Genomic DNA, 15262 nt, shown 5'->3' on the forward strand with positions numbered 1-15262 from the left:
GTGCATTATAAGATTGTAAGACACAAGTTGCGGTTTCTATAAGTACACAAGTTGCGTTTGAAAATCAAGTGTTCAGCAAAACACAAGTTGCGGTTTCTATAAGTACAGCGAATGCAAGTCACTGAAAAGAAAGGAGGATCGACTACCGTATGTCTGATGTATGTAGTGTGAACTGTGAAGATCCAACACAGCTTAAAGATTATTAGGACTACCAGCTAACTGTTTACTATCTGTAAGAGTGGAGTTACTGTATACACGAAAAGTAGTCCAATTTAACTTTTTATCATAAGTCATAACTCTGTTTCCATCTACAGAGTGCTGGATATGATCCTATTTGTCTGTGTGGCGATATAGTGAGTCCTGTTAAATACACGCCCCGGTTCCTAAGAGGGCACTCTCCAACCCGGGAATCGGTTTAGGTTAAGAGAAAACCACTCGGTCCAGAAAAAAATTAGAGGGGCATGCTCCGGTTAACCGGGTGACCGCGTATATTGGTTTTTTTGTGTTATTTCATCGGTTTCCAACAACTTTTTCATTAGCTCTTTCCTCTTCCCTCCATCTGCAGCATCTTCATCACTCCAATACTTTGATTTCCTCTCTCTTCTGAACTTGTTGGATATTTCTCCAATACTTCACTAATGGTAAGTCTTTCAAAACCCCAAGTCGACCTATTTCTTCTATATTTGTCTGTTTTTTTTTAGTTGTAAAGCAAAGACAACATAATCGACTTGTAGTGTGGAATTGAAAATAAAAGGTGCTTGGTTGGTGTATTGTTTTTTTTTATTACTTTTTAATTTCTCTCCCCTTTGTTTTTGACTTGTTAATTGGAAAAAGCTATTCTTAGGAGGACAAAATTTGGAGTCTTAGAGCGCTGGAAAAAATTAACCGGAACTAGTGTCTACTTAATTAAGGTGTACTGGTGCTTGACCTTTTTGTTGTCTACTTGGATCCATCACCTGTTGTTCTGCCATAGAAATTCAAATATTCAACGTAATAGCTTATCCTAGAGAATGGTACATTGGACCCGTGGTTCAATACCTTTTCTTCCTCAATGTCAATAATCATTGGTTATGCTTAATACAAAGAAAGGAAATGTTGAGGAAATCATGGATGGTTTGGTTTTTTGATATAGACGAGGTGTATTTTGGAGAAAGAGTGTTGCGTCAGTTTGGAATTCAACAATGTATACCGTCAGCACCGTCTCCATCTCTATCATCTTCAAAAAACAAAACTAGAAAAATTAATACGGGAATTGTGAATCAGTATTGGGAGTGTCGGGATCATTATATTATACCAATGCAGAATAGAGTACCTCTTTCTCAAACTCCATGGGATTGTGTGGATACGTACTTGGAATGGTATAACGCGATCAGTCATCCTTACCTTGTGAATTTTAACCCTCGTGATCCCGCTCCTTACATTACCCTATATAGACCACCTCCTTGTGATTGGTTAAGTTCAAATGTAGTTGAACTAGTTTTGATTTTATTTTTTGTTTGAGATTATTTTAAGGTTAGAAGTGACTTTGATTTATGTTTTGCAGAATGCTATTGTCAATGAAATTGGTCGTCTATTAGAAGTCGGTATGTCTTCTGGAAGAGGTGAAATTCCTTCGGAGAAGTGGGAGTACTTTCGAGGAGGGCTTTTAGCTGGCCTTGATCAAAATATTAATGATGGGACGTACTTAAACTTGAACTTACCCAATTTTAAGAATCGAAGTGGCAAGTTGATTTTACATTTAGCCTGTTCATAAAAACTTTTTGGTGTAGTGATATTGTTGGAGTTAAAACTTTTTATCACTTTGGAATTTTGAAAATTGCAACTTTTGAAAAATACTAGTGTTTGCTTGTTGAGCTGCACAATATGATATGCACAAAGTATAACTGAAACATACCTCCGGAAGTATAACTGAAACATAGTAGCTCCCACTCCCACCTATATCTAGTCCCTCACAACCTTGGAAATATTTATGAATTGCAATATCTTGATGTTTCTTCACAGTTCTCAGCTTTGAGAGATGATACTCTTCGGTGGTTATGTAATATTGCTTCATTGAGGTACCTTGGGATGAATCAAGTGGATATGTCGATGTTAGATATGATTATGTCAAGGTTCACTTTTAAATTGACATTTGTAATAACTTTCTTACTTGACAGTTATTGTTATTGATGAGGAGAATGAGGGTGTAGCAAATGATAGAGACGAAGACGAAGAAGAAGAAGAAGTTTTGTACAAATGATGATGAAGACGACTGAAGGACTTAAAATTAATTGTAGTTGCGCATTTCTAGTTTTTGCAGTTCTAGATTCAATGGATTTCTATTATTATTGGGAGGATATTTTGTTGTTTCTAGTTTCTGCATAAGTTATGGATATTTTGTAAACATGGAGTAAAAGTGTTCGGGTTCAAGTTTTTTGGCTGATGTAAACAATTCATATTTTTGCTATTCAGTGCAACAGTGCTCCAAAATGTTTTTACTTTCATCTTATATGTATCAGTGACTGCAAGTTTTCTACTTTTTCCATAGCTTCCTACAGGTGTTTGTTCTGTTGAAAATGATGTAATAGCTTTTTCTTGGAATTTTGGTTCTGCATTGGATGTGTAGCAGTAAAAGCAATATCATTTTTATTTTGGGAAATTGTTAATGGGGAAGTTCGGAAGCAAATCTTTGATATCTTGTTCTTTTGATTGTCATGAATCCACAATGTGCTACTTTTCATACTCTCTGTCATTCTTTACTTTTATGTGTTTGAACTGTGAACCTCCCTGGTAATGTTAGTACTCCCTTGGTAGTAACTGGAAGGGCTACCAATGTTTTGCTTATCAGAAACAGTTCTTTGTCAGTAACTGGAAGGGCTACCAACATAATTTTGGTGTTCAATTGCTGAAAATTATAATAGTAAAGCGGTAACCAGTTACCGAAATTAAAACTCAATTTCGGTATCCAGTTGCTAATTTGATAAATGGATACCGAAATTATAATAGTTGCTGAAAATTCACAACAACAAAAGATAGCAACGATAGCTTCCAAAGAAAGCTATGAAAGATATATAATAGCGTTGTGGTGCAAGCTATTGAAGCTCCTGCTATCTTTTTGCCAAGTCAAACATAGCATCCCCTTACAAGCTATGGTGCTGAATCACTTATAGCCTAAAGTGCAAGCCATTAATAAGATGACTTCACTTTGCACGCTATCATCGACTTGTTATTTGGTTTTTTTTGTCCCGATGGCTTCACGAATTACCACATTTCACTACAAATATTGGAATTCAAATATTTGCAAAGACAACTTAAACTCAAATTCTAATTGTATTAATCACTAAAACCATAATATATGGTTATACACTCATATGTATATATCCTACAATCATAACAACAACAATAACAACAACAAAAATCTGACTTTCAAATGCTTTTCGGTGCTTGAAAAACAATGTTTAACAATATCTGCAACTATGTTCCTTGACACAATACTTCACTTTTCCACGAACCTCCACAGTGGTCAACTTAAAATTTCAGCAAGCAACAAGTTCCATAGAGGTCAGCCTACAGTTCCAGCAAGTCACAAATCACCGAAGTGGGTCAACCTAACACGTCAGCAAGCAACAAGCTCCACAGAGGTCAGCCTATAGTTCTAGCACATATCACCACAATTGGTCAACCTGCATTCCAAACAAGAAACAGAGCTCTTAAGCAAATACCTATTGCACTAATTGAAAGTCCTCTTGGTTATATGCTTCATATTCTTAAACCATATAAATTCAAGATCAAACCATTATCTACACTAATTTAATGACGATCAAAATTATCTACACTTTGTTTTGGTCGTGATGGCGTAATCGTGATACACAAGGGCAATTTAGTGAGTTCCCAAATCCCATACTCTGCTTTCGAAAGGTTAAATCATTGAAGGGTTAGTAAGATAGACGACATCAAACATATCTCAACAACCACCCCCTCATTCAAGCTAGTTGAGTAACATTTAGAACTGATATAAGGGAACTTTCACCATCGATGTCCTTGATTTGGGTGCGAATCTAAAGTTCTTACTTAATATCCAATCTCAATAGTTTGAGTACTAACCTTATTCAGATATAGCATTAGATATAGCAAAATGAATGCAAAATAAATCAATCATGTTATTAATGAAAAAGACAAGCGGTTTATTCATTTTGTGTGATGGTCATGCTTCTTAGGCAGTTAAAGGCGGAAGGAAAAGAAAATTTTAATTATTTCCATTCGTCCGGATGGCTTGTTTATATATTTATTTCCTTATTTCACAGTTTTGGACTTATCAACCCACACAATTAAGTTTATCGAACCAACATATGACCTTGGAATAAAATGAGGGACCATATGTTAACTAGCCATCTTTGGATATCGAATTAGTGGTTTTGTTCTTATGTCGCATGCTTTGGATGTAAATTTCTTACTTTAACAAGATTCACATGCTCTATAAGTGTATTCAAAAGACCAAGAAGCAAAACAAGAATTACAAAGAGGCTATTATACTCTTCAAAGTAACTGAAAAAGGGTGATGCATAATATCGAAGAAAATCTTGATATTCCTAAACTCAATGACTAGTATTGCTCACACCGGATTAGATGGATAATATGTTGGGTTAGGAGCGAGATCCATCTTTCTTGATCAAAGCTTAATCACTAGTCCCTGTTTATGTAAGAATCACGATCACACGTAAATTAGTAAACATGTGATTCTCGTAAAAGAGGTTAACGACCCATGTGGACCTAGACTCTGTTGGTTAAAGAATAAAAGCTGTAGCCATCAATTATTTGATGATTCACTAAAGAAGGCTAAGAGAATCCATAGGTCCAATGGCTTGTGACCAGGCCATGAAAATAGAATTTTCGTCGGACAAAATAACCACAAAACCCAACTGAAAGCAAACAAAAACATTGTTGTTTAGAACTACAACCTATAGAACTACAGACCTATAGCGGACAAAGTCTCGGATGACCAAAATAATTTCTGGTGAGAAGAGCCGGTTCAGTGATGATGATCGTCATCGTCATCGTCATTGTCATGTCCAAAAAAAAGAAAGAAATGAAGCATACCCATTTTAATAATATGATCACTGGGCCATGCTATCGATCTTGTCACAGCCTGCTCCATCGTTAAGTAATCCATTGGATGCTTTCCAAACTTTTGCACTAGGTTCAAGCGCATTAGTTACCCAAACCTTGCAAGCACGGCCCAAGTTTGACACGGCTGCAGATTGCATTAGGATCATCTGTTAGCCATGTTCCTTCAAAGCAACTATATCCTCTTTATCCATCCCGAACAACTTGCACTCAATACCTTCAAAAAGATGGCTATCATAAAACAAGAGCAAGAAAAAAAATACAATTATACACAAAAAGTTCAGTATAAGTAGACAATCAAACCGGGTTTCAAATATAAATCAAACTTAACTACATCGGTGAAGGTTGTATACCGGGGTGGAGATTTATTAGCATGGACAAATGATGAAATGCCCCTGTTTTAATTGTAAATCAGTAATAATGTGACAAATATCTAAAACCGAGAAACATAACTGGAACCAAACTACTTTACACACTTGCCCCGACTTTGCATAAGCGGAGTCATTACTTGTTGCATGTTTTTCATTTGTTCTTGCATTTCCCTCTTTTCAATTATATGGTGTTGCATGTCCGTCTCAAAGTTTCCATGCTAGCAACCTTCTCGTTTAAAACAGAAACTACTTCTTGTAGTTGGGCCTTTGTTTCGTTGTTTTGAGCAATAAGTCCTAACATCGATGGACATACACCAAACCCATATCCTCTCACTTTCGGCCCACGGCGTTCGAGGTCCAAACGGTGAGAAATAGCATCGTCTTGGGAGATAAGGAAGATGACTCTGCTTGGGTTTCTCTAAATTCTTGTATCTTTTCACGAACATCCATATTTGGCTTACCATCAATAACTAAATAAATGAAACAATAGAAAAATTCAAGTATATTTACACGGTATTATTTTACCACTTTCGCAAAGATTTGCATCATTGGCGGGTTCACCATTCTTCTTAGTATGTGCTTTCTCCCACACATCGACTCTCGATGAGAGGATGGGTTGGAACTCTCTTCTTTCTACATATAATTTTAAACAAGTTAAACAGTGAACTAGACATGTTAAGCTAACTATTCTCTTAGAAATGACATAATCATAATTGAATGATCTTACCATTTCAGCCTCCAATCTAGCATATCCCTTTTCGACTACATGTGTGTGGAAGATTCTGTTTTGCTCTCATCTTCTTGAACTTCATACTTATCGCCTAGGGAAAAAAACAGTACTCCCTCTTAAGTTTTAAAATATTATGAACAAAACTATTAAGAACAATAAACTATACATACTTGAAATTCTTTGGAGAGCCTTTTTCTCACAAAACTTTTCCACCATTCGAGCTTAATATTCTTAGGCCTTTTTTCCATTCTTTCCTCTTCATTTGCACATGATGCTATTATCCTTGAGAATCTGGACTTTGACGATCTCCACAAGTAGCCCAACTCTCTCATGGTAATATGTCTTGCACTTTCAGGAACGACAAACTTTTGCTACAAAACAAAATAAAAAAAAGTATGATAAATTTTAAGTTAATCGATAATAACCATGTAACATTAAACAAAATTTAGCAATATTGCATTAAATAATACCTTTGTTACTGTCCACAATGAATCTTTCGTTTCATTTGAAACTTTCTTCCAATTGTCAATATTTATATCAACCATCACCCGTGCTTGAGCTCCCAAGAAAGACACAAGCTTCTTAGACTCTTCATGTATAGGTTGACCCCTTTTCGTTGTATGTGACTTTCAACCGTTTGTTTTTTCAGTTGGTATGACATTGCATCAGTGAGGCCCCCTTTGGTTGAATTCTTTGTTAATCCTTTTGTAGATGGGTTCAGCCCGGCTCGAAAAGAGTCACCTTGGTGAGTCTCATCATTTAATCGATGATTAGAAATTCTTTTCGGTTGGTCTAATATTCTGGTCTGCATCAAAATAGTATGAAAAACTTAACATGAAGTAGAGTGGCATCTTGCAAGTTGCAAACCATTCTACAGAGAAAGACATTTTCACAAAATATCAACCACAAATAAAGTAGGCAAGTAGAACGTATCTTTGATAACTTGATATTTCACCAAGATTCGCTTTTTGAAAGTTATTAGTCCCTATTTAATTGATTTTGACTAGCGGTTTCCATTGAACTGTGAGACCTTCAACTTTACCAAATCTAAGTTTCTATTTTATTTGTTAAAAAATCTGAAAATGCCTCATCTATAGCACCAAAGCCACCAGCCTTTCTTTCTAGACTATTAGCCATTAAGCCCCAACATTATAAAATAAACCCGAAAACCCAAGAGGCCAATAGCTGCCCAAGAGGCCAAAACTAGCACAAGAGCACATAGCTTTCAAAGTTTGAAGTCTTTTTATGGGTAAAAGGGCAACTCGAGCCACGAGGCTACCAACGGAAACCTTCCCTAAGTTTACCTTCCGGCTACCTTAAACTCCCAAAATTTGAGCCCTGTTTGAATAAAAGTTCACGAGAAAAAAAAAAACAAAAATAATAAAATAAAATTCCAAATGCTACAAGTACAACATTGAATTTATTAAAAACCTTATACTAGAAATAAACTAGCAATTAACTACAAGAATCCATGAAATTCAAAGTACAACAAATCAGATTTTCAAGCACTTTTTATCTATCAATGCCGACCTGCTAAAACAAAGTTTGTTGCTTTTTCTTCAATAATGGAAATTGAGTTAAAATTAAATTTCCAAGAGTAGGTCACTTTATCGGGTAAAATGCAGATATTGAAATGTGAGCACTAAACGTGAAGAATAATCTAGCTGCTAATAGCCTAGACTTTTGGAATTAGTGATTTGTGTTTCAGTCAAAGCAAAATATTGATTAATATGATAGTATGTGTATGAGTTCATTATTTCCAATTTGTGACAGAAATTCTCCTGTTTTTCACTAGGGGATCAAATGTGTAGAACACGGTGATCTTATGAGACTATATTTTTAGTATGTATTCATCCATATTAACCCATATGATGGATGCTAAACTTTTGTTCATATGGCAAGTTGAGGAGAAAGGACTAGTAAATGTAAACATTTACGTATCTGAGTAACAAACTTTTTATATCTCTATGGACAGAGCGGTTTGAATTTTGTGCTTCTTTTAATCTTATTAGAGATATAGATGTGCAATAAACATACCGTCCACTAGTAAAAATAATTCACTTAGGCAATGAGAACCCGATGTAAAGACTATTTCTTTAGGTGAAGCTTTAACTAATGAAACAACTGATTTCTAGCTATCTCAATAGCGAGAATCTGATTCCCAACCATAAAGATGTGTTCTTGAGTGTGGATTACCATAAAGTGATATATTATAAGGTAACATACAATCTAGTACACGCGTCGCGAGGATTTATTATACCTGAAATAAAGACATCATTGCGAGGATTTGAAATGTGTACACCACCGTCTGAATGTCCAAACGGTCGCAGCAAGAATTGCATCTCTCTCTTTCTTAACTCTTTTTTTACTTGCACTCTTTGAACTCTATAAAATATAAGCCGGACTTAGATCACCAAATATGTTCTTCCTAATTCAGGTTTACATTAAAATGCTTACCTCTGCTTCGCCTCATTGGGTTGTGACAATATACTATGAGAACCAAGACATGCTACTCCTTTTCAATAGAAAAAAAAAAAAAAAAAAACACAAACAACACATTGAATTAACCTTATCTTCAAAAGCAATTTCAAGAAATTAGATTTAACAAGTCACGGAACATAACCTTACCTTTTCATGCTTTCTCTTCATGTGCGCAAGTGTTTCATGATTTTCCCCATTATCAACACCCTTACCTCGTTGTTTCATCTTCATGTACATCTCCTCCCCCTTTATCGGCAAGAATTTGCTTAAAATCAGCTCTCTCCTTCAAAAAAAAACACACACAATATAATGTAATTAATTAATTCCATCTTCAAAAACAAAACTATATATCACATTGACAAGTACCCTCACATAAACTTACCTTCTCACGCTTTTTTCCCCTGCTTGACAGTGGTTCAGGGTCTCTATCATCAATATTCTTACCTTTCTTCATTTTCTTCTTGTTCTCTTCCTCCTCATTGCCATGAACCCCATTGCGATACAGCCGAGATTTACACATGATGTCTAATATGTGACCAGGGCAGAGAAGTCATTATATAAAGTTCAATCAACAACCTTTAATATATATAATACATACACAAAGTGACACAAATTTCATCGAACAAAGTATAAATTCATCAAACATACTTGTCAATAATACAAAATAGCATATAAGAAATTCCAACAAAAGTCGAGACATAATATTCTTTTACATTTCAACAAAACTAAATCGACCACCAATTACATGCGATATACTATTATACCCATACGCCTTCACAATCCTTTCTCACATAAGTCTCATCATCATCATTATTGACATTCGATTCGGCTAGAAACATCTTGTGCTTGTGGGAAAATGTCAACAATGTTCTCATGCATCACCAACTCAATGAAACCTTTTGGTGGAACCTTCAATAGGACATACCGGGCAGATAAATCACTTTCCCTAGAGTAAAAGACTTTGTTAGCTTGTGATGCTAGTATGAAAGGCTCTTCTGTTGGCTTTGTCCTTGGTGAAGGTTAACCAAGGTGAACCCATCGTCAACTTTAACACCACTTTGGTAACATTTGCCCAATAACAATTAAACACGGGGAATTGAAAAATATGATAATCAAGCAAAATAATGTCTTTTATATAACCATAATACGGAACCATCTCAAAAACTTGGTTTGTATCCTTTGAACTAGATCGGCACAATGTTTTCGAATTGATGCAAACGCCGCTATCTTGAGTAGATTTCTCTCCCTCTTTGGTATGGAAGCGTTGTCCCTTGATGATATAACACGAGCATGACATTGCTTGATTGCGAGGACCATAAGCAAGCCACTTCAATAAGTTGGATATCTTGGTTTTCTTCTCTTCATCTATGACCTTTTGCCTCAGCCAACTAGAAAAACTTGCTACATGTCTTGCCCACAACAAGCTTTCATTCTTTGAGAGACGTGGCTCTAAATGCTTAAGTTCATCTAAGTGCAATCTGGTCAATTCAAAAATAATCATGCACGTGTTTGATGTTAAAAATTAAATAATAGAAAAGATTTCGTTATACATACTTTACATATGGTTCCACTACAGCCATGTTAAATAGCACATAACGATGTGCACTCTCAAGCATCTCGTCTGTTAATGAAACTGGTCTCTCCTTAGAAGTAGGGCGTCCTTCAAGTATCGTTTCATTATACTCTTCATGTCGAGATTCTCTTACATCCATTTCAGCTACTTTCTTCATATGCTCACTACAAAACCTCATAGCTTCATCTGCAACATAGTTTTCTGCTATGCAACCGGCCGAGGCGTCGCGGGATTCCTAACGTAACCTTTAAGCATCTTCATGTACCTAAAGAAATATGTAAGATGTAACTTATAATGTTAATTTTTTATTATTCTGACAAAATTGATATGAGTAAAGGCAAGTAATTACCTCTCAAATGCAAACATCCAACGAAGATGGTCGCCCCACCCACTCGTGCTTCCCGTGCTAAGTGAATAGTCAAGTGCACCATTATATCAAAGAAGGAAGGAGGAAAGAACCTTTCTAACATGCACAAAGTTTCAGCAATTTCATCGTCAAGGGCTTCCATCTCTTCTCTATGTATGACTCTTTGACATAACTTGTTGAAAAAAGCACAAAATCGAAATATTGCGTCTCTTGGACCTCTTGGAAGAAGCCCTCTCAAAGATACAGGCAACAATTGTTGCATTAGAACATGGCAATCATGAGACTTGAGACCAATTATCTTGCCTTCCACCATCTTAACGCATCTTTTTCCAATGTTTGAGCTATAACCATCTGGCAACTTTAAGTCCGTCAATCTCTTTAACATGATATTTTTGTCCTTCTTTGATAAAGTATGAGGTGCAGCAGGAAGAAAGGTTCTTTTACCATTATCTTTTGGATGCAATGCACACCTAATTCCCATTACTTGTAAATCTTGGTGAGAATGAAGTCCATCTTTAGATTTTTCTTTCACATTCAATAATGTCCCGACAATGCTTTCACACACGTTTTTTTCCATATGCATCACATCCAAGTTGTGTAACAAAACTAGATGCTGAAAAACAGAATGAAGAACTATTTTATCACACTGCAAAATGAAAATCTATTACAAACTTAGGAAAAAAAAACATATGGTATATACAACTCTAAGATAGTTATTACCTCCCAATACGGCAAGTCGAAGAAAATTGATCTCTTCTTCCACATGTGCCCACACTTCTTCTTTCTTTTCATTCCTATCTTGACTTTCCCAAAATCATTTTGAATGTTCTCAACCTCTGCAAAAACTTTAGTGCCAGCCAATATACTTGGCTTTTCTCCAAGTTCTTTCTTCCCGTTAAACCAACTCTTTTTCTGCCGATAAGGATGGTTACTGGGAAGAAATTTCCTACTGTCCATGTATGCAAACTTTTTACTAAAAGGCAACCAGCATGAATAGGTTTCATTGGCACACACAGGACATGCTTTTTTCCCCTTAACTGTACATCTGGCTAAATTTCCAAGAGCTGGAAAATCACTTATAGTCCACATCAAAACTACCTTCAAACTAAAAAAAGCTTTTGGTGAATGCATCATAAACTTGAACCCCTTTATTCCACAACTCAAGCAAGTCATCTATAAGTGGTTGTAAGTACACGCCTATTTCATCCCCCATTTTGCTTATCCCCCTGGTATTAATAATGCCAACATCATGTATTCCTTTTTCATGCATAACCACGGTGGTAAGTTGTATATCACTAGCATTCTTGGCCAAATACTATACTTAGAACTTAGACCACGGTAAGGATTCATTCCATCAGCTGACCAAAGCAAGTCTAAGATTTCGGGGATCATTTGAGAAAGAAGGCCGGTTTTTTATTGATTTTGTCCCCATAAAGGAATCCACCGGATGGCGATGTAGCCATCTTTACTTTTATTATTAAAATGCCACCTCAAAAGTTCAGCCTTCTCAACCCGACCCCAAACATCCTCTTAAACCTTGGAATTATAGGAAAATACCTCAACACCTTTTTGAACTTTCTTATAAACCTTATCAGTCGATCTGTCATCTACTTTCCATCGAGAAGAATCACATTTTGGACATGTATTTGCAAGCTCTAGATCACCCTAAAAAAGAACACAATCATTCACACAAGCATGGATTTTCCTCTCCTCTAAATCAAACTCCTTTAGTAACCTTTTCACCGAATATAGAGAATCTGGTAGTGTATTGTTATTTGGAAGCATTTCACACAATATGTCCAATAGCCTATTAAAACTCTTGTTAGACCAGCCACTGATAGCTTTAAGTTTGTATAAAACCACTGCTGCTGATAATCTCGTGTACGTTGTACAACCAAGATATAAAGGTGATTCAACATTTTCCATGTAATTCTTAAACTCATCATTGGTTTGATCATCATCAATTACTGATTTCCTCTCATTCTCCATATAAGCAGCTCTACACAAGTTATATGTTTCTGACATTTCAAAATTTGGTATGACTTTATTTGGTTTCTCCCCATGACAGACGAAAGTATCATATGTCATATCCATCCCTTTAATTATTAGGTGATCCCATACAGTTTCACAACTCTGACGCCTTAGGTTCTTACACTGTTTGCAAGGGCATAAGATATTATCTAGGTCTTCTCCAGTTTTCAAAGCATTCCCTCTAGCGAACAATATAAACTCTCGAACCCCAGCTTTATACTCATTGGTGTTTCTACAAGTAACAAACAGGAATCAACAACCTAACTACTTAAGAAGTGAGAAGGTACTGACGCAAAGTGTTGTTTTACGTCATATGACATCCACTCCTTGTCCATCTTCTCTCCGTCACTCTCTCTCTCTCTATTCAATTTTCAAAGTCAAACAAACAAAAGTTTGAAGTTCAAACAACTAACAATTCTACCAATATCAATGAATCCATGCAATACTAAGCATATAGTTAAAGCTGTTTCAAACATGCTTTCACTACTCTTGTTTGAACTAGCAATATTAGTATCAAAATAATAAAATGAAATCAATAACCAAATGAAATCAATAATGAAATGAAATAAATATGAAATATGTATATTACCCTACAATGAGAAAATCAATCAACACAAGCATTTCGAAATCTCCTCGAATTTAATGAAGAAACAGTCGATCCGCCTCGAAATTCAATTTGATCTACATAAAATGTAAGAAGTTAGTAATGATCAAATCTGAAATCCCTAATTATCAATTTATCACCATTGAAATCCCAAATAATCAAATCTGAAATCCCTAATTATCAATTAATAATCAAATCTGAAATCCCTAATTTTCACTTTCGCCTCATTTTTGGCAGCCACGAGAAATGAGTTTTCTCTTCCAGTTTTTTGAGACAAAATAGAAATGGATTTTCTCGATTTTATGTGAGGAGTAAAGAGTGAAAAATAGGAAAAAGAAAAATAGCGACACTTGATTTTATGGGTTTGATTTTATGGGTTTTCTCGATTTTCTGGTCTCAAGAGTTTGGAAACCGGGGAGTGATTTGTGCTTGTGATTTCATTTTTGGTTTCACTTATGCACGCTATTTTTTTATTTGGGAAGAGTTGAAAAATAGCGGGCAGGTTAACGGCGCTTACTTGTTTTAATTGCGAAAGCAGATTAGGTTCGCTACTATTGCTGGTTGAAATAGCGTGCCCATGAGGTAGGCTATCCTGTGGTCGCTATTGCTGCTACTTTTTGTTGTAGTGTTAATTGGGAGAGTAAATCCAAATGAGATAAAATAAAAGCCCTAATCATCAAATTGTAAAAGCCATCCTTATTTATAATTCAGGGGTTGGGTTCTATGTGCAAGATTCAAACCAAGGTCTATTACAACACCAAACTAGCTGGTATTGTTCAAATGTACGGTTCATACTCTTCATCTTATAGTTCACCTAGGTTAGGTATTGTCTTTGGTGAGTTCTCATTTGAACTAGGCAAGTCAAAATCTCTAATATAACTTCTCACAGAAAATCGTGTGATATAGCAAAGATCAAATTAAAGGAGAAACACTTACCATTGTGTGTTGAAAACGTAGAACAGATGTTCTAAATAATCCTTGCCAAAGTCTGCATCGTAATGTTGTTGACTCCAACTTCTTTGCTTCATTTACATTTCAAACAACCTAGGAGAGTAAATCTAAATGAGATAAAATAAAAGCCCTAATCATCAAATTGTAAAAGCCATCATTATTTATAATTCAAGGGGAGGAGGTTCTATGTGCAGGATTCAAACCAAGGTCAGTTACAACACCAAACTAGCTGGTATTGTTCAAAGGTTCATACTCTTCATCTTATAGTTCACCTAGGTCAGGTATTGCCTTTTGTGAGTTCTCATTTGAATTGGGTAAGTCAAAATCTCTAATATAGCTACTCTCACATGCGCACTTACTTTTTCCCAGAAAAGCTTATAGTAAGTTAACTTTAATTTATTTCAATTATAAGTGTAAAAAACACCAAAATTAAAAATGTGCACTAACATTAGAATAACCTAAAAATGAATTAAGAAACCTAAACACACCTTTTCAGTGGGACTAACTTCAGTAGTAACTCTAGCAACATGGAAATGCAACGAATGTATCAACTATAAAGGAAAGGAGTGGCAAACTAAAAATAGAACATAACTATATAATGAATTATGAAGTAGCAGCAACTTACATCTTTTAGTATGAGACCATGCATCCTTCTTGAATCCTCTATTTCTAAGAAAAGTGAGTAGAGAGAGTATTAAAATAGTCATTATATTGAAGTTCCATGAAAAGAAGACATTGGAATATTTAATTGCATACATGAGGTATGGACGTAATGCTAGCCATTAACACATGTTTTCTAAATAAATAGCTAGCTAGCTTACATCAAATCCTAATGAAAACTATGTTCAAAGTTTACATGAAAGTTCTATATGCTTACTTGAAGAAAGCTTCACTCCTTTAGAAATAGCTAGATTGGTGTTTGACTTCGAAATAAAGCTAAAGCCAATCCACTCTTTATGAATCATACAAGTCTTTTCACTGCTAACACCACTACATATATGGATTAAGCTCCCAGCCATCCTGATTTCATACTTTGAAAAGAAATAGAAAA

At 35.5% G+C, this 15262-nt stretch overlaps 1 protein-coding gene and 2 long non-coding RNA genes across 3 annotated transcripts; all 3 read right to left on the bottom strand.

Annotated features, from left to right (window-relative positions):
• Positions 1 to 3290: 3290 nt before the first annotated feature.
• Positions 3291 to 5138, bottom strand: LOC147488994 (uncharacterized). The gene is made up of 2 exons (XR_015202224.1): positions 5077 to 5138; positions 3291 to 3662 (listed from the first exon to the last, which is right to left on the bottom strand). It is a non-coding gene; the product is annotated as an uncharacterized LOC147488994 (long non-coding RNA).
• A 1092-nt stretch (positions 5139 to 6230) lies between these two features.
• On the bottom strand, positions 6231 to 6797 carry LOC147488995 (uncharacterized). The gene is made up of 3 exons (XR_015203285.1): positions 6675 to 6797; positions 6375 to 6575; positions 6231 to 6295 (listed from the first exon to the last, which is right to left on the bottom strand). It is a non-coding gene; the product is annotated as an uncharacterized LOC147488995 (long non-coding RNA).
• Positions 6798 to 8910: 2113 nt separating this feature from the next.
• Positions 8911 to 11811, bottom strand: LOC147488996 (uncharacterized). Its single transcript, XM_086572873.1, has 4 exons — positions 11346 to 11811; positions 10718 to 11238; positions 9068 to 9210; positions 8911 to 8968 (listed from the first exon to the last, which is right to left on the bottom strand). The coding sequence occupies exons 1-3, from the start codon at positions 11796 to 11798 to the stop codon at positions 9198 to 9200; spliced, it is 987 nt and encodes a 328-aa protein (XP_086428999.1). The 5' UTR covers positions 11799 to 11811; the 3' UTR covers positions 8911 to 8968; positions 9068 to 9197.
• Between the last annotated feature and the right edge of the window lie 3451 nt (positions 11812 to 15262).

The sequence above is a fragment of the Coptis chinensis genome, chromosome 7 (assembly GCF_015680905.1).
Source record: "Coptis chinensis isolate HL-2020 chromosome 7, ASM1568090v1, whole genome shotgun sequence".
Classification (NCBI taxonomy): Eukaryota; Viridiplantae; Streptophyta; class Magnoliopsida; order Ranunculales; family Ranunculaceae; genus Coptis; species Coptis chinensis.